The following is a 22,361-nucleotide window of genomic DNA, read 5'->3' as shown; positions in this document are numbered from 1 at the left end:
GACAAATATTATTTTACATATTTCTGAATTACAGAAGCTGTAGATAAAAGCTAGTCCTGGATTTCAACCTTAGATTTGCCATCTAAAGCCTTGCAACTGATAGTCATCCCCATATTATTAGGGCTTAGGGGGAACATCAGAGCAGTTGGAGGCTTTATGTGGGTTTCGGGGTCTGCCCACATGCTTCTGATAGTGCTATATAGCAAAAAAATATTTTATTGAGAGAACATTGTCCTAAGCTTAAGCTAAGCACCTATTTGATTATTTAAGAGGAAATCTCTAGCAAGTATTGGGAAGATAAAACCAAATGAGCTACAAATTTCAACATTCAGAGCTTTCCATTTTGTTTTAGCTTCAGAAGAAGTTTCTCAGCTTAAACATGTCCTGCGTGCTTGCGGCTTAATTGAATAAATTCTAATGCAATTGATTCATTTTATAAGCTATAAAAGGTGAACTGCGAGGTCACATTTTTACTTTAAAAGAAATCAAATACTCAGATTCCACCATAATTATGCATCTCTAAATAGTTTCCCCTTATGTTTAAAAATCTTAGCTGAAAGTACCTTCCCAGAGTTTTAAAAGTGCTAACCACTCAGTTCTGCACTGGATGGTGCTCACATTAGCTTAAATGAACAGTCAGGAAGAACTGCAGAGAGTTCAAATCCAGGGAAATACACACCTTAGTCTGACTCTGTAGGTATTGGTTTAAGTACCAAGGCTAAGCACATACTAATCTGAGCTCTGCACAGCGGTATGCAAGCTACTAGCAATCTTGAAAGTGCATTTAATAAGCAAAAGGCATTTAAAGCCTTACCATGCATTTAAAGCCTTACCATGCAAAGAAAGGCCTTTACATAATGGACCTTAGTGTAGACTTTAACTAAGAAGGTTCATCTTCATTGTTAAATAGTAAAAAACTCAGTACTTGCTATACTGTACATCATGCCCACTTTTTTCCATACACTTGGAAGAGCAATTTTTGAAGCATACAGTTGAAGAGCAGGTATTTCTGTACAGGAACATATTCAATGTAGACCAAAAAAACCCACTTTTTCCTTTAAAAATATAAGCTTTTTTAGGAAAAGTCTTAGAACAATCTCAAAAATGTTCCATGGGTCCTAAATTCATTGTAAAGAGCCCTTCCTTCTGTAGTGCTTTTTGTTTACTGACTTTTATTTTAAATGCAGCCTTTACATTACAAAGCTGCAGCTTAGTTTCATGAAGCTCTAAGCAGAGGCAACCATTGAAAACCACTCAACCAATGCTAGCCAAATATAACCATTGACCAGCACTATTTGCCTCTTAAAGTTAGGACCTAATCCCTAATGCAATCCCTAAGAAGCCTCTACTTTATTTTGGCATTTTTTGCTTTTGGAATCTACTGCCTTCTTCGCCACAGAAAACAATTGGTGCCTCTCCCCCTCTCCCTCCATTCTGCCACACCCAAAATTATAAGCAGAGCTGGAGGGATCAGTTCAGAACAAATACAAGCTCAAAGCGGGCATTGCTGGCAGTTCGAAAGGGTGTAATTTCTTTATTCCATTGTTTTCATCCTTTTTTTTTCTTTCCCTTTTTTTTTTCTTTTTTGTCTTTGCGCTCTGTGTTCTGATTCCTGCAGGGACTGGAAGTGGAAGTGGAGAAATTCCATAAGAAAAGCTGTTTACAGAGGACTGTTAGCCTGTTTAGAAGCACTAGAAATCTCATGAGGACTCTTGCATACATGAGGTTTTCAGCCCAGTTGTGCAAACTGAAGAACACAGACGAAGTTTCAGATCAACGTCCACAGAGCAGTTGACAATTGTAGTTATTTACTTATGCTGCGACAAGAAGAGGTCCCAAAAGCTTAGGTAGAGTGCAAAAGAGTCTTTTTTTTTTCAACCTTCAGATTAGCAAAACACATTATCAAAGGTGTAATGTGTAATTCGTACTGTGATAGCCTAAAAAAAGTGTTAGGCGAGGATCATAACCCTCTTAAAGCAGATACAAGAAAGAAGCTTGATTAGACATAGAGCAGTAAAGCTATCCCCAAATAGCTTCCAGCTTCTTGTCAAGCAAGAACATTGTATTCTAAGGTATCTTAATTCATCCTGAAAATGTGTAAACTAAAAGGGGAGGGAGGTCTCTTTGCTCCCCAGTGAGATTGTGTGCAGCTGAAGTAAGCCAGAAATAGCTGGAATGCCACAAATTCAGACCCTTTCACCTGAATTCACATTTCAGGCATTATCAACCCCCTAAAAGATAGTCCCTATCCTACACTTCAGTTCAGTACGTAAACACAAATATGTTCAAACCAGTCTTCTGAAACACATGAAAACTAAACATTTTTCACTCAACCACCCTTTGCCCATCAGATTACCACAAGAGCTCTCAGGATCCTAAATTCCTTTCCCGTGGTATAGATGTATATGACATCCTCTGAAGACTGATATGCCATGCTGAACTCAGCCTTGATATTAAATCCCATGCAGTGTCACTGGCTTCACTGGAACTGAGTTTGTAAGATAATTTAGCTCTTTATATGATCTGAACACTTAAATTTATTAAAGTTATTTATAGCTAATATAATATTTCATGAGAGGCGGTCAATATTTTACTGAAGAAACTTACTTTCAGCAAATTCTCTCCTCCTTTTGAGGAACTTCTTAGTACAAGGAAAGTAAGTGTTTCAACACCTCAGATTTCAAACTGAAGCTCAGCAAAAACTGAAAGAACAAAACAGAGGAACTGAGGGTTTGAGAAAGGTCAGGTATAGTCATGGATATTTTTGTCAGTCTTCCTGCCTGCTCCATTTTCGTTTGGTCTTTCCCGCCTCCCCCACGGAAACAAACTGAAAAAGACATGTGGAGAATAGGCATGAGAGGAAGAAATGTACAAAGCAATCACATGTAGGTTTGGGTGCCCTGGAGGCTACTTGTGATCATTTCAGAGGATGCTGGCTTCAGTGACAAAACTTTTTTAAAAGCTCATGTCCTGTCTCCCATCTATGTCTGTTAGTTCAAACCAAGATCTTATTACACTTAGCATTCAAACACAAAACTAGAGCAACCAAAGCAGCCCTTGATTTTTAAACTTTGGGTTTCACTATGGGCTAAAGAAACACCCTGTTCTGCAAGATGTGCCAATGAATTCAGTATTTCCAAGGTTTTGTGTGAGAGAAGATGATGGCATCCTCCCCCTGACCTGCTTATACTTTCAGGAGGAAGGGATGGAAAAACTTTGATTCTACAGCTTGGGTAACAAGTTATAATCACTAAGTTTGTCTTTGTGTGATTGGGTCTAAGTATTGTAGTATCCACATTTATCAGATATTGTGGAAGAAAAATATGGATTGTTGTATATTTACTTCTTTTTTTCTTTATATCCGACTGACATCAGAAAACACAAGTTTAGAACAGCTTCCTTTTGGTCTTGTACAAATATCAGGACGATTCAACCAGCCAAGGGTTTTTTTTTCTACCTGCTGCAGTAGCTAAAAATGAAGTAGATTTGAATGCATTTTTAGTTGGTGTATTTCCTACTTTTCTTTCATATAAGAAAACCCTGTTCCAAAAAGACATTTATTATGTAGCAAGATTTGACTATTACTCCCTAGTGATACATATATAACTTCCACAACAGTTTTGCTCAGTTTGTAGGTCAACAGCGTATTCCTTAATGAAAGAGAAAAAACCAGAGTTGCTGTTATGACGCAGGTGCTGGAATCTCAATAACAGCTCCAGAGCAATGTGAAAGCCCCGTAAATCATGACTGTCTCACAAGGCAACCAAGGCGACGGATTTCCCCAAACTACTCTTATTTTGCTAAGAGTGTCATCTTGTGGAATTCTTGGAACACTCTTCAGCCCTGATTGGCAGCTGAAGAGGAGGATTAGTTTTCCTCCTGGTGGAGTAATCCATTACAGCTGAGGATGATTTCTTTTAAGAAAGCAATGTGTCAGCAAAATCAAATAAAATGTGGTTCCCTGACATTTACCATTAATGAGACACCATTCCTTCATTTGCTCTTCAGAGGTATTTCCTAATGACAAAGTTGAAGGGAGGGAAAAGGGTGTTTAGTTTTTTAACCTGCAGCAGCTGCGTAGACTTTGATATCAAGCTGTTGTAATCTCAGATCAAAAGACAGCACCCATAGGACTGTACAGGCTCCATTATACCTGATGGGTCTGATTTCCCTGTTCCTACCACCACAGTTACCCTCACCTACAAAGCTCTGTGGTGCTAATAGTGATCACCTTAACAAAAGTGTATGTTTTCCCCTGGGTGTCACACTGAAAGAGGAATTTCTTTAGATACTCTAATTTTGTCAGCCTTTCCCTGATGGTTGACAGTAGTCTGAGCCATGGTACTGTCAAATCAATGGCAGCGATAATTTCAAATGTCAGTTCTGATAATGAAATTTATGTCTTGTAACCAGAGTTGTACTCTGTGGCACTATATGGCATTTTAATTTCTCTTTAATTGTCTAAAGAAATGAATGTTCTAAAGGATTTTTTTGAAGCAATGCACTGAGAAAATACAGGTTAGAAGCTTTAATAACATTATGTAGGTCAGCAGACCAGGACAGTTTTCAAAGTACAGTTCAGTACAATTCATTGTATTGTGGCTTAAAATTTAACCTGGTATGACTCAGCCCACACAGCTTTTATACAGGGTATTCAAACTACATATTAAAAGGCTAGAATGGCAGCCAGCTGAATATCTGAAAACATTGCTCTCCTTTATTTGGTATGTTTCATGAATCTTCACTCTAGGCAGATACATTCTGCCTAGCTTGCCTACCTGGCTTGCAAAAAAATATTCTTAATAAAGAATAGAAGAGAAAAAAGAAACCCAAACATTTCTGAATGTTCACAAGTTCTGAATTGTGACTCTTCCACACATAATCCGTGAACAGGTCAAAATTAACAGCTTTACTAGTTTTGAAAACAGCAATGAACTCTTTAACTAGTTCATAATACTAGGACTCACCCAGATGGAAGAGTTCTGTGGAACAAATCAACAGCACTACGTCATTCAAGAGCAATTAATTCTCAGTGAACTCGACACAGCTGGAAATAAGCCCATAGTTCTAACAGGCTGCATTTTTCTAAGCTCTTCCATCCAGCTATCACATAGCCTCTGTTTGAAACTGAATTATTGCACAAAAATACACCATCACAGGTATTTTCGAAGCATGAATTCTACCAGGATATAAACACTCAACTTTGTTATATGAGGTCCCCCAGGTTTTTAAGCAGATTCTTACTTGTTTATTTATTTGCAGAGGGGTGCCCAACTGCCTCCCAAGTGGAAGAAATTAAGTGCCTTCCAAAATCACAGAATCGACTGGGTTGGAAAAGACCTCAGAGATCATCGAGTCCAACCCTTGGTCCAACTCTAGTCTGTTTACTAGATCATGGCACTAAGTGCCATGTCCAACCTCACTTTAAAAACCTCCAGGGACGGCGAGTCCACCACCTCCCTGGGCAGGCCGTTCCAATGCCTGACCACTCTCTCTGTAAAGAATTTCTTCCTAATATCCAGCCTAAATTTCCCCTGGCAGAGTTTAAGCCCATGCCTCCTTGTCCTATTGCTGACTGCCTGGGAGAAGAGACCAATCCCCACCTGGCTATAACTTCCCTTCAGGTAGTTCTAGAGAGTGATGAGGTCACCTCTGAGCCTCTTCTTCTCCAGACTAAACAACCCCAGCTCCCTCAGCCTCTCCCCATAGGTCTTGTGCTCAAGTCCCTTCACCAGTCATGTTGCTCTTCTCTGGACCCGCTCCAGCACTTCAATGTCTTTCCTGAACTGAGGGTCCCAGAACTGAACACAATACTCCAGGTGTGGCCTCCCCAATGCAGAGTACAGGGGAAGGATCACTTCCCTTGTCCTGCTGACCACGCTATTTTTGATACAGGACAGGATACCATTGGCCTTCTTGGCCACCTGGGCACACTGATGGCTCATGTTGAGCTTCCTGTCAATTAGTACCCCCAGGTCCCTTTCTGTCTGACTGTTCTCCAGCCACTCTGCGCCCAGCCTGTAGCGCTGCAGGGGGTTGTTGTGACCGAAGTGAAGCACCCGGCACTTGGCCTTATTGAACTTCATCCCATTGGAATCAGCCCACTTTTCCAGTCTATCCAGATCCCTCTGCAGAGCCCTCTTGCCTTCCAGCAGGTTGACACTCCCTCCCAACTTGGTGTCAATGGTCTCATTGACATCTCAAAGATGGTCTCAATCCCCTCATCTAAGTCATCAATAAAGATGTTAAACAGGACTGGACCCAACACTGACCCCTGGGGAACACCACTAGTGACCGGCCGCCAGCTGGATGCAGCCCCATTCACCAGCACTCTCTGGGCCCGGCCCTCCAGCCAGTTCTTAACCCAGCAGAGAGTGCACTTGTCCAAGCCATGGGCTACCAGCTTTTGCAGGAGTATATTATGGGAGACAGTGTCAAAGGCCTTGCTGAAGTCCAGATAGACCACATCCACGGCTTTCCCCTCATCCACCAGCTGAGTCACCTGATCATAAAAGGAGATCAGGTTGGTCAGACAGGACCTGCCCCTCCTAAACCCATGCTGGCTGGGTCTGATCCCTTGTCCATCCTGAAGGTGCTGTGTGATTCCAAGAACAATGTAAAAATAAAATAAAAGTCATAGGTCAGTGATGAACTGGAAGAACCGTTATCACTACTAGCTGTCCAAGCTGGAAATAGCTGCTTGCCAAATGGCAGAAGCTCCAGCTACCTGTCCAGAGGAGAAAATAACTTTTTTTCAAAACAAAGCTCAACAGCAGTAGTAACAATAACAACGAGATATAGCAACATGAGTAAACATTAAAAATAGATTCATAAACATCTAAGCATGTGTCTTTGTGTAGTGAATCCTAGCCTATTTGTCCGGACAATTTGTTACAGATGAGTACAAAATGCTCAATAGCATATGTCACTGAACTTCACTAACATGGATGCTTTCTTAAGTTTCACACTGAGCAAAGGTTTTGTAGCAGAGCATTACAAAGTACTTTTGTATTAGTGTAACAGCATAGTGAGTGCTGAGACTTCATTTACTCATTTGCTAGTAGATTAAATAGTATCATTAATAAGGAAAATGAAACTGCCAAAATAAATGTAGAAAGTGTATTGTGATGCAAAATTCTTGAGGGAAGCATGACAGAGTTGTTCTGTGCATTCCTTCCCTAAATTACAAAATAAAGGGCAAATTTTTCCATTGTTATTTAAGAGAAAATACTCTACCATGAGAGTATCTTGGGTTACAACTTAAAATGGAGTAATTTTGCCCAGACTCATTAAATATTGTAGAGAAGACTAACTAGCTGGTCTTCCCCCACTGGAACATGAAAGTACTTGACAAAATTAAAAGGCAAAGAAATCATACAAAACACAACTTGATAATGTTACTGAGGAAAATAGCTGGCATTTATCTGGGGAGAAAACCTCTTCAGTTAACTGGGCAAAGATTAAACACCAAAAGCAGTCTTTCAGTTCTTATGCTTCAGGGCCTAAACACACCAGCAAAGGACAAAGCAGATGTCTGTCCTGCCATCTATAGTTGAGCAACTGAAAACTTGGAGAGGAGAGGAAAGTTAGGCTTGCTTCTGAATGGTCTGGCATTCAGACACACTGGACTTCCCTGTAGCTGAGCTGCCCATTTCTTATAATGAGAAGATGTGTAGGTAGAGCTAATATATTTTATTAGTCCACCTTGTACAAACGAAGGGTAAAGGATAGCTTTTGGGTGCACAAACCCTTTTGTTATTAAATACTCTCTTCAAAATATGCACCTGGGAACTGAAACTCATAACCACAGCAGACACTAGAAATCCTGGATTCATTAGCTCTTTAGTGCATACTTCCCCTCTTTGTTTTTCTCCTCCAGCTCCCTCCAAAAACCTCTGTGTGTTCCCTAGGCAATAAATTACACGTTTCTCAATTATCTAAGGAGATAACGCCTCTTAACACCTCTCTGCTCCAGAGGCCCAAATACCTTTCCTCTTATGTCTAATTAAACTCAGCATAATTAAATTCACAGGCACCGTTCCAAACTTGCAGGTAATTTTTAAGCTTTCTGCTTCTCTTTCAGAGCTGAAGAAAGACCTGAGTATCCACAATTTTGCCTAGATTCCTCACTATTCTACTTGTCCCAATTTTTAAAACTCACCATTGTCCTTGGGTACAACTCAACACATGCGACCCCAACATCCCAGCACCACTGTCACTCTAGTTTGAAGCAAAGTACAGTTAATAGCAAATGATGGCTTAGGAAATTCCCTTGGTCCCAATGGCTACCAATGTCCTAGGAAGTACTACAGGGAGAGGAGTGGATTGCTCTGCCCTTCTCTAACACTTTTTCATTGAGCAGACAGGTAGGAACGATCTGTCAGCAAAACCGTAGCAGACTCCAATGACTTATCAAGGGTACTACTGCTTGTGCTCCCAGGGAATTGTTCACCAAAGTCCCTCATGAAGAGGTATGGCTCTGCGAAATGCTGCCATAGAAACAAGATGTTCACAGACTGGCACACTCTTTGACACATCCTCCTAACCATACATCTTCATTTACCAACATGGTTTCAGTAGGTACAAGGTATAACTCCATTTCTTAGATCCAGATAAATTCCTAACAACCACTCAGATCCATGATGCTGCTTCTGTTGTTTCTCTGCACCGCATGAAATCTGATCCCACAGGAATGGTTTGCACCGTGTTTAAACTGACATGTAGGATTAGCTAAAGGCCACACTCACTGGCTTGCAGATACGAAACTTCACAGCTCCAGCTTTGAAGCTCATGGAAAGAAGAGACCCTACAGAAGATCTGCCTCTATTGTACCTTCTGTCACTTGCATTGTTTCTGAGAGTACACCTTATTTCCTGCATCACACCAGAAACCTTATAGACTATGTTAATTACCTCAATAAACCTGAGAAATCTCAGGTCAGCGATGGCTTAAGAGGTTTTTCAGGTTTATTGAGCTAATATCAGGCCAGGAATGGTCTTAGAGTGCAGCCTGGGGACCATGTATTTATTCTCTGCAAACAGCTTCCTGCAGTTATATGTTTCTTGTAGTATGGTGAGAATCCTTTATATGACATTGGGTCTTTTATCCTTGATGTGACATTCTGAAATCAAACCACCAGTCCTAGTTAGTCAATGAGTTAGCGCTGTCACTCATCTTGCTGATGCCTTACAGAAGATGGGCTAATTCCCAGCAGCTGAGCTCCCACCTTTATTCAATTTTCGGCTGCATTTAATAAAATAAAATGTTTAGCAAGGTCTTTAAATTAAGTCAGTGAACTTCAGGTTCATTTCCAAGATTAATAAGCAATTTTTTTCTAACAAGGTCCCACAGAGGTAAGGCAAGACATTTCATGTTTTCATTGATGATGGCCAGACTTTTACTGGAAAGCTCACTGCACTGCAATATGATACCAAAGTAAAGTGGATAAGAAAATCATAAGATTTCGTAACAGCTGAATATGATACAAAAAGTTGGAATAAAACTGTTTTCCAGTGACACAGAGACACACTTAAAGCAAAGACTTCATACAAGGATAATGCAGAAAATGATCTGGGTATTATAGTGGATTATATGCTGAGTACAAGCAAAAAAAATGCCACACTTGCAAACAATGCAAATTCCCTGTTACATCTGTAGGTAGACGTACCATGTGTGAGCCTTGATTCTACAACATATGGACCAGCTGTGGAGCATCACAGGGACAACAGTCGTTAGAGGTTTAGAACATATGCCACTGGAGAAAGGTTGAATGAACTGTCTAGAGATTCAAGACAAAGAAAAGACATGGATAATCTCATTTTCTTTTTTGAATGTATTGAGACAGGAAATAAACTTTATGTTCACAATTAAAATGGCAAGAAGCAATATATCTAAACTATAGAAAAGGAAATTTGGGTTAGATATCAGGAAAAAAACTTTCCAACAGTCAGAACCAGTCTCCCTCCTGTTTGTGTAGAAAGATTGTAAGGGAACATTTTAAAGGCCAGACTGGACAACTATTCCAGACTATTCCAGGAATATCATAGGAACCAATCCTGTCTTCAGAAGGAGGATGGCCCCAAGACTTCTGATACTGGTTTTTTGATATTTTTTGCCATTTGAACATCTCTTTTCCAGGGTTTCTTAAACCACCAACTGCCTGCAAGATACTCATGATAAAAGTAGCAAAGGACTAGCAGACTTCCATCCACAGCTGCGTTTCCTCTCTGTAACAAATGAAAGTAAAGCAGTCAGTGTATTCCTTTTCCTGCTCTCCCCCGTCCTTTTTCTGCTCCACAGATCAGCATGCTCAGGGCTGAAAAACATGGGACTTCAAAAGTGTTGGGTGATGAGGACTGATTTTTTTTTGTAGTGAGAGTCAGCACTGAGGCAATAAGGAACCCCTTTAAGTACCAAAAAACCAAGCAAACAACCAACCAACAACAACAACCAAACTTGGAAACATGGCATACTTCTGTATCAGACCTCCAAGTACTTCGTACCGATTCTGTCATTCAGGTAGGACATTGTGGCCTTGTCATATGTTCAGAATGGTTTTCTTGGCAGCATCACCTGGATAGCTGGAGATGAAGAGCCTCAACAGTGGCCTCAGAAGGCAAGTACAGAATTGTACTGAAATATCGTTTTTATTAGTGTAGGACCAAAGTGGAATAAATTAGGGTAAGATCCCGGAACATGGATGCAGAGGATGTCTGTTTTTCAGCAGCAAAGTCAGCTTTGGCTTAGTTTTCTCACTTTACCTTCACTTATGAAGTACTGACATCCTAGTAGAACCAGAATGAACTTCTAGATTGCTATTTATAATTATCAGTAGAGCCAATGTGGCAGCACTAGCCACTGTAAGTTATCTGTGCTAGGAAGTTGTGTGAGAGATGCCATCAGGAACTACCTACCAGAAGCCTCTGAGCTTTCACACTTGAGTAACCACCTCCTGATGATCAAATCTGTAAACAGGAGCAGGCACAGGAGCACAGTTTCTACTTTCTCAGGACAGCATAATAGTTCCTGTTTGACAGGCTATGAATTTTGCTCCCCCCCATTTTCAAAGGTTTCTGTCAATGGATTATAATCATTACTTCTGTTAAGCGTATAGTAACTGATCTATTTTTCCCCAGGAGTTCCATTAAATATAGATACACAGATGTAAATATCTACTCACTGTTTAGTAATAGCTACCATTAGTATACAATAATTTAGTGAAGTTACAGGCAAAATACCAAACTATTTGCTACATAAGACCATAAATAAAAACACTGTGTGTCATGCGAAGCCCCAACCTGACCAGCATGCTGCCTCCAACAGAGTCTAGCAGGAAGTGCTTAGGGAAATGGTACAGAAAATAGGACAATAATTAAGTAATTCTCCCCTGGTTTAATCTTCCAGATATACGTAACACCTCTGTTTAAAGAGCTACATGAGAGAACTAGAAAGCTAGCACTATTACCTCTGCCCTCCTCTTCTGAAACATTCTGGATGATCCCCATACGTGTCTATGTTTTAATTTCCCCTGTGTCATGTGTCTGGGCAGTTTATGTCCAATTATGCTGTTTCTTCTGAGCATGTTAAGAGCTTCAGTGACATGGTTGCAAAACACCCAAGTTTGCTGGGTAGTGCAGAAGTAATTGGAAGAATTAAACTGGAAAAAGAAAGAGACAATGAAAGCTCTGTGTTTTATCACTGATCTGTATTTGATGTTGAACAAGTGAGGAGCCTTGTATTTCTCAGGTTATTTTCTCTGACATTCCTAACTGGCACAAACATCCCAATCCCATAATTGTTCCTAATTCTTTGTCTGTACTGCACACCTCTTTCTAAGGCTGCACATTCAAATATTGCAATGTTTTGCCCCACTTTTCTTCCCTAGCAGGATAATTGCAGATTCTTTATGTGACTATTCTGCCTCCTAAGAGCTTAAATAACAGCATTGTGGACACATGGCATGGTTAGGCTGGGCACTATGGATCCTGTCCTGTCCAATATGTAGAGTTAGAAACCACTGGGACTTATTATCAGGAGTTATGATGAGTTTCTCTGGACAATTTAAGACTAAATGCACTGAGTGGGAGGACAGATTGGAGGGATTACTACCATGACACCCATGCACCTTCTACCCTGCTGTCTTGCTGCAGTAATTTAACTCTGTGATTGATCAGTGAGGCCATAAAAAGTGATGTATGTTTTTCATGTACATTTTTTAAATCCTGTAAAATGGCTTTTCCCATGCTTTTCGAACTCTTTATCATTGACGCAAGCCCTTCTATCATGTAAAAATAATAACAGTTTTGTAGGCAAAATATCTTTCTTGCTCATTATTTTGACACCTAGCCTGGTTTCATGTAGATAAGAATGTGTACAGAGCAAAGCTGTTTAATGCAATCTGACCACGAGATGTTTCCTAACAGCTTTTCTTAAATAATATTTTTATATTCTTGATAGTGAATATATGACCATAAGATACATATTATTCTCTGTTAGTGGGATTCTCTAACAGAAGTAATGTAGACAAAGCATAGCTGAAGAATATAAAAAAAAAAAAAGGTCATGTGAAATCACTGAACCAAATCATGGGGCACGTTTTGTAAACGTATCACAAAGAGAAACATCTGAGGAACTTGGACACAAGACTATGGTGATATGGAACACAATTTATTCTCAATATATATTGTGGATATAACAAATCTGACAGCAAATCAAATATGACTGACTAGAGGAACAGGATCTTCCATGAAAAATTAGTGACATGGTTCCCAGACACATGCTTTATTCCTTGCAATGTGCCCTAATCCAGAAACAACACTTGACATCACTTCTCTCAGATCCTGTAATGATACTCAGCCACTACAAGATCCGAAAAGTAGTGGTAAATTTCCACACTGTTTATATCCTGTTTGTAACTATTCAAGAAAAAGAGGCTTTTAAAAAAGAAAATCACTGTCCTCCTCCCCAGCAACATTCAGGTACCGTTCACTGGAGCTAACTTTCTTGCCCTTCGCTGCTTCACCACCTGAAATCTGACATTCTAGTGACCTCTAGCAAAAATGAGCAGGACGAGCATAAACCTTTCAGAACACAGTCAGGTGCAGTGTGGAGCGCTCAGCAGCCAGAACACTCTGCTTCTCTCTCCTCTCCACGTACATCCAACTATATCCTGACAAAGAAACCGCTTTCCACCGCCTGGCACATTTCGCACTCTCCCTGCTCTTGAAAGCCAAGGTGGGAGAAGGGACGGGAGGACAGGGGCGGAACGAGCCCTGTGCGCGCTGCCGTGCGCCGGGGGGAGCGGCGGCCCGGGCAGCGGTGCGGGCCGGCGGCACCGGGCTCTGCCTCCCTTCGCTTTTTTCTTCTTCCTAAAGTTTATTGTAAAGGGGTAACGTTTGCGGGTTCGTCACGTGACCCTGACAGGTCCTGCCTATTGAGAACCAGACCACCCACATGGAGGACGATGGAGCTGCTTAATAGAAACAGGCATGTAATTGTGAGGCTTTCCAGCACTCTGCAGAATGCCTGCAACCTAGAAGGGTTATTTTTTTACACTTTCCGTTCCTTTGGGGTAGGGGAAAAAAAAAAAAAAAAGAAAAGGAAGGAGGAGGAGGACAACGAGAAGAGAAGGAAGGAAGGAAGGAAGGAAGGAAGGAAGGAAGGAAGGAGAGAAAGAAAGAAAGAAAGAAAGAAAGAAAGAAAGAAAGAAAGAAAGAAAGAAAGAAAGAAAGAAAAAGAAAGAAAAAGAAAGAAAAAGAAAGAAAAAGAAAGAAAAAGAGAAAGAAAACAGGGAAGGACAGAGGAAGCAAGCAGTGATGTCCCATTAAAGCCGTCAGTGCCAGTGAATGAGGGCGCACCCAGCCCTCCAGCACGGCTCCCCACCAGCGGCTCCGGCAAGGGCAGCGATGGTAGGTGCAGCCCCGGGGGGCGACGGCGGGGCGGCAGGGGGGCCGGGGGCCCGGGCGCGGGCCGGGGGCTGGGAGAGTGTTGGAGGGGTTGCGCGGGCCCTCACCGGAGCCGCTGGCAGCTGGGGCCCGGGGCTGGCGGAAGGGGGTGAGGGGAGCCTCCCTCCAGCCGCCGGGGCCGCGGCTACGCCGGGGCACCGGGCCCTCCCCCGTGCAGGGACACCAGGGACAGTGACCGGGCCAGCGGCTCCTGCCCGAGCGGGGACGGCAGCGCGGGGCACGGCCGGGCAGCGTGGGGCGGGGGCGCGGTGCGGGCCCCGCGGCGGGAGGCACGGGGCGGCGGGACTCCCCCGGGACCGGGCGCTGCGCTGCCCCTTGCCCAGCCGGCTCCCCGCACCTCGGCGGTGCCGTGGCTCGGAGCTCCCGGTGGGGACGCTGGGGATCTCACCGCTGATGGGAACTATCTCCTGCGATGACTCTGTGTAGTCCCACACAGCACTGCAGGCGGGGCCCCAGTCCCAGCAACTTGGCACCTGGATGAGCTTGGGGTCCAAAGAACCTGCCATGCACGGTACAGAAACCCTTCTTGGGCCAGGCTCCATAGGACAGCGGCTGCAGGGAAGGTGCAGTTTGCATCTTCCTTTTCTTTGGGAAAGCTAAATAGGGATTCTTACATGAGATGTACTGAGAAGCTCTTTCCCTCTCTTCACAACTCTGACGGAATGCCTGAAGTCAGTGGAAGCTGCTGAAAACATAGTTCTATATGGAAAAGGAGGGACAGCCGCTCCCTAATTTAACAGCAGTGAAATGTATGGTGTGCCTTAGGTTAAGTTGAATAGTTCTTCAGCCTCTGATTCCAGTATTAGACTCTGCATGTGGTTCGACCATCAGGACCAGTATACCGCTGCTGTCATCCGTCTTGCATGCATTGCCCCACTGCTCCCAGGGTCTGGAGGCCTGAGGACATTCAGTGACACATCTACCCCACCTGGAGCCTTAAGTTCCGCTATGAGAGGCAGACCTGAAGGGGGCAAAAGTGGGGAGAGGAATGGGGAAGACATCTGGTGTTGTCAGGTGGTATTAAAAGAAGTGCTGGAGCCAAGGTGGCTGTCTTCCAGCTCCTAAGCAGACAGCATTTACCAGTTCTGGTTAGAGGGTCTCCCATCATTTTGGCACCAGTCTGATATGTGTATCTAATTTCTCGTTAGGGCTATTAGGGTCATTGTGTGTCTGGATTATAATCTGACATTGTATCTGGACGGGAAGTAGTGTTGTTGAGAAATGTTAGGTTTGCAGAGGGAGAGGGAGAAGGATGCATTCTTTAAAATCTATTTGCTTTTGAGAACTGGTAGATATAAAAACTGGCAGCCCACTCTGAATTAAAATGTCTTGGGCTTCTCTGTTTTTATCCTTATTTCACATGCACACACACGCGCACACACACACCTTTTATTTTGCTCTGCCTTTGCCACAGTGTATAAAGCCCTATTGAGTCATGTAGGCGTGATGTGTAAACTGGATTAGCAGTATGAAAGAAAGACATACAATGAGCCTGAATTGTTTTACTTCCTTTTCATTTCTCACACCTATATCTCTAATAAATTTGTTGCTCCAGCAGTGGGTCAAAGAGCTCGTGTCGCTCAGCTTTTTTTTCTGCAAGACCCGATGGCAGAGATCATGAAAATGAATTACCTGCCTTCTGCCAAATACGAGACTTGAGCTATATCATTACACAGACCCAGTGTTGTCCAGACTGACTAAAAACTGTTCCGTATAACTTTCCCTCTCTATGCACATTAAAGTCCTACAAGTGGCAGGGCATTTTGCCAGGAAAAGAATCTGTTATGAAGACGACTTGGGCTTTTAGAGTTAAAACCCCTTATAGAGTATGATGAAGTTTGCCAGAGCTGGGATGTCCTGCAGCTTTTCGAGGGAGATGGCTGTTGCTCCCACTGCTGTCCTCTGCAGACCCCCGGGCGCTCTGGTCCTTCCCTGGGAATCCACTGCTGCGCTGGAGGAGTGCAAGAACCTCAGAGGCTCTTCTAGAGGCACGGTTCCCAGCAGCCCTCCATAGAAGAAAATGCCTGAGCTCTTGGGTTGATGCTGTAGATCCCTCATTTGCTCCTTTGTGGCGTGCAGAGCAGCTTTCCATTAAAGGAGATCAGGGGTAATTAGCCGCATTATTTTGACAAGTTGGCTCAAGCAGTTCCCTTTCTTCCAGGTCTGAGGAGGGGGAGAGGGCGAGCTTCGTGCTGCCACCTCCCTCCCAGGCATGGGCACTACGCGGAGGCGCTGCCCTGTGTAGCGGGTCCCTGCTGTGTGCCACCACCCCCAAACTGCAACCCCCACTTGCCTGGTGGCAAGTGGGGCATTATGAGTGGAAACAGAGAGGGGCTCAGGCTGCTGTGCAAAACCCAGTGAAGGTGCCGCCCTGTGGTCTTATATGATGTCAAAGCCAGAGTCAGGCATGCATGTGGGGTTCAGGCCTGAGGCAGACCTCTGCCCTTGCACGATGAAAACATGTGTGACAGACAAAAATCTGAGGGAACAGGCAAAAATCAGGTTATTTTCTCTCAAGTCCTTCTTCTGCTATGGCCAGCTTTCTTGCAGCCCCTACAAAAGGAAGACAAAGTGCCCATGCTTCATTTCTACATAATTTCTTTATCAAGGTAATCAGATGCTCCAGCACTGCAATGCTCTTAGTGCTGTATCCACAGGTGATGAGCAACCTGGGAAAATGTGTTAAAGTAAAATCAGTGTAAATACCTGTTCCTCATTGGGGATTTGATCTCTACTCTACTGGATTTGATCCATCATCTGGAGGGAGGAAGTATGAAGCTCTGCATAAGCAAGAGGCAGAGCATTACAAACCAAAGCCACTATCACCAAAGCTCTGAGTTTCTTGTATGCCAGCCCTGGCTGTCCAGGAGTCAGGAGGACCGGGTGCAAAAGGTTGCAGGCTGCAGGCACCCTACCCAAGGAGACACGTTCCTAGGCCTTCACCAGGGAGCAAGTCTGAGATAAGGAATCTGTGGGATCCCTGCAAGATGCTGAATATGGAAAAAGCCCGTGGTGTGGAGGAGCAGTTGCACACACAGGGCATGCATATCACAGCCAGCAGTGCTTACAAATGTAAATAAGGACAGATTGATTAGGAACAACATTATCTTCGGGAATGTAGCACACAGGCATCAGCTATGAGGCAAACTAGGGGCAGCCACTGCTTTGACCACCCAAGTGGAGACTTTTACACTGACACTTCTTCCTTAAGGGAAAAAAAAAATACAGAAACAAGGCCAATTAGATCCCTGCAGTAATTAATCTCTTGTGTATGCTTAAAAAAAAAAAAAAAAATCCCTCCGGACCACAGGGAGAGGGGGTCGATTAAGACAGCGCTTGTTAAATTTGAGTCTTCAGACTGAGTTTTGGAACCAGAAAGGAGGACTGACGGGCGCTGGGCTATTGTGTGAAGCTGAGCAGGCAGGAGCCAGACAGGAGCCACGCAGGGCAACTGTGGGGCTGGATGTGCTTGAAGGGACACTCTTCCCTGGTTTTGAAGCCTGCTGGGAGACAACTAAAAAGCCTTTCCACCCATCCCTTCCTTCTCCATCCCCCAGCCCTACTACCCCATCAGACTGGGTGACGTTAAGCAGGGCAGGAGCAGTGGCACATCGGTTCCTAGTGAGATGGACGGTCACTTTCCCAAGCGGAAACTCGAATTAGAGGTGGCCGATCGCACCTCAGGTGCGGTTTCAGCCTCCAACTCCAAGCTGTTTAGGTTTCCTTCTCCCATATGTATTCACCTCCGTGTGCGTGACAGCTTGCTGTTCCCAGCCACCTTCCTGGAGACCGTCCTGTGCGGAGCACGGGGCCGGGCCTTCAGCGTGGCAGGTTTCCCAGTGCGAGACAAACGGAGGTGGTACGGAGACGAAAGCAAAAGGGACATCGGCAGCTGCGACTCCAGGAAGCCGCTGGCCGTGGGTGCCCCGGGCAGTTTCACGGAGAGGCTCCGCACGGAGAGTGCACGCGTCCCGCACCCCCTTCCCGCCGGCGGCCTCGGCCTCCGGAGCGCTGCCCGCGCCCACTGCTGGCGCCGGGGCTGTGTGTCTGGCGGCCTCGTACCGGGCAGGGAGCTGCTCGGGCTCCCCCTCGCATCTCGGGTCCCCACACTTTTTCTCAGTATTTCTATTTTCCCGCAACGAACGTGCAGCCGGAGCGCCTACAGCTGCGCTCCACCGCAAGCCCGCAGCGGACTCCCTGCTGGGGGGCAGCCCCCCCACAGAGAGCCTTCCCGGGCCGGGCGCGGAGCGGCAGGGCGCGTTTCCCGCTGCCCTCCGCGCCAGTTCGCCGGGAGGTCCGCCGGGCCGCGGAGCCGCCGCGGGAGCCGCGCTGGGGGCCGGGGCGCGCAGCCCCGGGGCTGGGGGGAGTGCGCGCAGCTGTAGCGGCAGCAATTAATGGCTGAGTCTCAATGAACAGAGACGGGGAGAAGCGGTGCCAAAAAAGTAAACAATCGCGTATAGTTGAAGAAGTGTTTAGCGCGGCCGGGCAGGCTGCGTTTCATGGACTTTTACACTAAAAACATATTAAAATTGGTTTTCCTCAGGTTTCAGTTAAAGAATGAACCCTAAGTTGAAACAGGCTAGCTACCGCGTGGCTTTAAATCCCTCAAGTGTTAAGTTTTCATTGCGTTTTTCTAACTGGACGGAGTGGTTTTCTTGCAAGGAACTAAGTCTCCTCTTTAGTTAAAAAAGAAAGAGAGAGGGAGAAAAATCTGGCACTTTCTACCGCAGTATCCACCACTCTGTCATTATTTCTGCAAGCCTGGGAATTCAGCTCAGACCTCCCAGTATTTGTTGCAGCTTGAGGCCAAGGTGCCTCTAAAAGGATTTTCTTTTTAAGGGCTTTAGAAATCGTTTAACGCTGCTTTCCCCCCGTTTCGCTGTCTTTTTTACAAGGGAAAAATATATCTCTGTGTCGATTGCGAGAAAAGTTCTGCGCGTGTATTTGTCTGCAAGCATCCCGGCCGGAAAAAAAAAAAAAAAGAAAAAAAAAAGACAAAAAAGTTTCTTGAAAATAAAATGAAAAAGAAGGAGGGGGGGGGAAGGCATTCCTTAATGGAAGTATTGCATGCAAAGAAGGCTGGATCTCTTTAAGGCTCCCCCTGAAGCTGGAGATGCACACACAAGGGTTGCCTGCCTGGGTGGTCTCTCTACTTTGGTGAGCTGTTGCTAAGCAGCTAATAATAGTCATGTTTGCTGAGTAATTTCTGCCCTCCCCGAGCCAATCGCCTCGCAGAAACCCAAGCCATCTGACAGCCCTGGGGGCGGGCTTTCAGCTTTTTTTTTTTTTTTTTTTTCCCTTCCCTCCCTCGCTGCCTCTCTCCTCTCATACTCCCCCCCCCCCCCTCCCACCCCTCCTCCTCTTTATCCAAATGGAGAGAGTAGTTTTTTTCTTCTTCATCTCATCTCTTGAGCCGAGGGGCTGCAGCTCGGTGCTGCCGCGCACACGCCGGGGGAGAGCGCCAGGCAGCCGGCAGCCCGCCTCCGCGGCGGGGCCGACCGCGGAGCCCCGCCGGCCCCGCGGCCCGCGGGAAGCACCCCGGCGCTGAAGCAGGATGGTGCAGCGCGGCGAAGCAGCCCAGCAGCAGCAGCCGCCGCGGCCCGCCGCGCCGCCTTCGCGCCGCCGTCGCTGAGCGCCGCCGCGGACAGCAGCTTCCCGGAGGCAGCGGCGGCCGGAGGAGGCGACTTCAACGGGAGCGGAGGAAAGCGCAGCGGCGGCAGCCGGGGAGGCCCGGGGGTCGCGCCCGTCCGCCTGCCCTCGCCGGGCGCGGGGAGCGGCCGCCTGCAGCTCGGGGTCCGCGCGCGATGTGGCAATGGGAGGCGCGGGGAGCGACTCGGCCGGAGCGGCCGCGGCAGCAGCCGCCGCCCCGCGCCCCGCGTGAGGCGGCCGCGCCGCAGCAGCCCCAGCAGCAGCAGCAGCCCGCGGCCCGCAGCGCCGCCAGCCCCCCGCGGCCCCGCCGCGCCCCCGGGCCCCCGAGCTCCGCCGCAGCGGCGGCAGCGCCAGCTCCCCCGTCCCGCCGGCGGCGGCAACATGGCCTCGGCCGGTAACGCGTCGGAGCCAGAGACGAGCAGCAGTGCGGGCGGCAGCGGCCACCCTGGCCGGGCGGCGAGGAGCGGCGGTGGGAGGCGGCGAAGAACCGGAGGGAATCGGCGTGCCGCGGCGCCCGACCGGGAGTATCTGCAGCGGCCAAGCTACTGTGATGCGGCTTTCGCCTTGGAGCAGATCGCAAAGGTGCATTCACTCTTTTTTCCAGAGATACACGATAGTGCTAGTGCTGTTTTTCGGCGGGGGAGGAGGGGGTGGTGTGTTTTCTCGCGGGGGTGGAAGGAGGAGATGGAAATCAAACAGCCACCAATAAAATGCTGGGAAAAAGAGAGGGACGTCTGTGACTCTTCAGTGCGGGAGAGAGTGCCCTCCTTCCCTGCTCGCCTGTGCCTGCCCTGGTGCGTACTTGCACTGCGGAGCACTCTTCTGGTTAAATTTCCCGAGACAGCCTCAGGTCGCTCCCCGCCTTTCCCCCCCGGCTAGCCTCCGGCCCGCTCTCCCGCTCCTTCTCCGCTTCCTTTCTGCTTCTCCATCCCCTCGTAGCGCCCTGCGACCTCGGCAACACTCGCTCCCGGTTGGGACGGGGTAGAACGCGGGCAGCCGCTTTCTTGGCAGAAGTTGTGCTTTTGTGAAGTTCTCCGCCGAGCGCCGACACGGCCACTGCACTCGGAGAGGGGGTTCCCCAGCAGAGATAGCTTGCGGCGGTTTTCTTCCCCCGGCGGTCGGAGGGGAAGCGAGGGCCGTAAACAACTTGCCACCTTAATTCTGCCGCGCAGGTCGCGCCGGTCCCCGCGGTGCGGTGGCGGTATTGTTGGCGGCGAAGGGCTGAAGGTGCCGGAGCGCCCCGCAAGCCCGGCCCGGGCGGGGCGGAGGGATGTCCCGGGCCGCCAATCTCCGCCGGCCAAAAAATGTTCAAAGTAAACAACCTCGAGACGCTGCCTTGCTGCAGGGATGGTTTCACTTCAGGGAGCAGATTTCTAGGCTTTGTAAGAAGGAGGAAAGGAGGAGGGAAAAAAAAAAATCCATGTGGCTGCCCTCTTCCGTTCACAAATATTGTCGTAACTTACAGATGGCTGTTCTACTTCCTAATTCAGATCACACAGCGTCTCCAAACTCTATGGAAATGAATTACTTCTGATCTTACAACGCTGCTCACCACGTGGGTCCTGCCTCAGCACCAAACCTCTGCTAGGAGCTCGGGATGGGGGAAATGGCAACTAGTTTGCTAGCTTTCCATCATCAGCGAGTCCCTTTTCATTCCCCCCACCACCCTTCAGAGGTCTAAGGAGAACAGGAAAAGGGACTTGTTTGTTTCTTGTGGCTGTTTAGGTTCTTTGGCAGTGGTTACTTCTGCCCTGGAGCCACAGGTCCTGGCAGCACCAGTGCTTTGCAGCCTGAGCTGCTGGTGGTGGCTTGGGCATGAGGAGAGTGCGGTGGGCAGCATAGGTGAGGGTGCAGGGCTCTTGGGCAGTGGCGTTGCTCCAAACCCGTGCATTGGCCTGGGGTGAGAATGGCTACTAGCAGGTACACCTTGGCCTTTGTGTGTGCCCACGGGTGGCCTTCCTGGAAGGGTGCCTGCTCGAGCTGCTCACGGGGCTTCCCGGGGATGCTGCGTGGGAAATGCACCCCGAGGAGCACGAGCTGTTTGGCCCGTGGGTGAGGAAGCACGTCCGGTGGCCTATTGCAGCCCCTCTACTACTGACTTCTTCTTGCCTTGCAGGGGAAGGCGACGGGACGGAAAGCGCCACTCTGGCTGCGAGCAAAGTTTCAGAGACTGCTGTTTAAACTGGGCTGTTACATTCAGAAAAACTGCGGGAAGTTCTTGGTTGTCGGCCTCCTCATATTTGGGGCTTTCGCTGTAGGATTAAGGGCAGCTAATCTCGAAACCAACGTGGAGGAGCTGTGGGTAGAAGGTAAGTCCGAGGCCCTGTCCTCTGCCGTTTCCCCTCCCCGCCCCCCCACGCCAGGCCGGCCGGGTAAAGCTAGCTCGAGCGGCGGAGGCTGGAGTGCTTGCGTGTGTACGTTTGTGCACAGGGCCGCTACATGCCGGGGAGGGCCTACTGCCGGCGGGGAAGCCGGCGCAGCGCTGGGCGGTTGGGCGGGCGGTTGTCGAGGCGGGCTCTGGGCCGGCGCGTACCACTTCTCTGCCTGCGGGGGGCCGCAGTAGCAGGCTGTGCCCTCAGCGGGGATCGCCGGGCCAGGCCGCCCCCGTTCCACCCCGCGCTCTCGCCTTCGGCCTGTTTCCCCGTGCGGGATGGCGGTGGGCGACGGGTCTCTGCGTCCCCGTCGGCGGCGGGAGGCGGTCTCGCTGCCGGGAGGCGCCCCTCCGCCATTTTGGGAGTGCGTGCGCCC

At 47.3% G+C, this 22,361-nt stretch overlaps 1 protein-coding gene across 1 annotated transcript in view; it reads left to right on the top strand.

Moving 5' to 3' along the window:
* Nucleotides 1–19,386: 19,386 nt before the first annotated feature.
* Nucleotides 19,387–22,361, top strand: part of PTCH1 (patched 1) — a 66,231-nt gene continuing 63,256 nt past the window's right edge. Inside the window, exons 1-2 of the mRNA XM_080362022.1 lie at nt 19,387–20,195; nt 21,730–21,922. Of these exons, the coding sequence (XP_080218148.1) occupies nt 19,995–20,195; nt 21,730–21,922 (394 nt within the window). The 5' untranslated portion in view covers nt 19,387–19,994. The remainder of the gene's footprint in view (nt 20,196–21,729; nt 21,923–22,361) is intronic.

This window comes from Nesoenas mayeri, assembly GCF_963082525.1.
Source record: "Nesoenas mayeri genome assembly, chromosome: Z".
In the NCBI taxonomy this organism is placed as follows: Eukaryota; Metazoa; Chordata; class Aves; order Columbiformes; family Columbidae; genus Nesoenas; species Nesoenas mayeri.
Note: the sequence above shows the minus strand (reverse complement) of the source record. Positions and strands in the feature narration are given on the sequence as shown.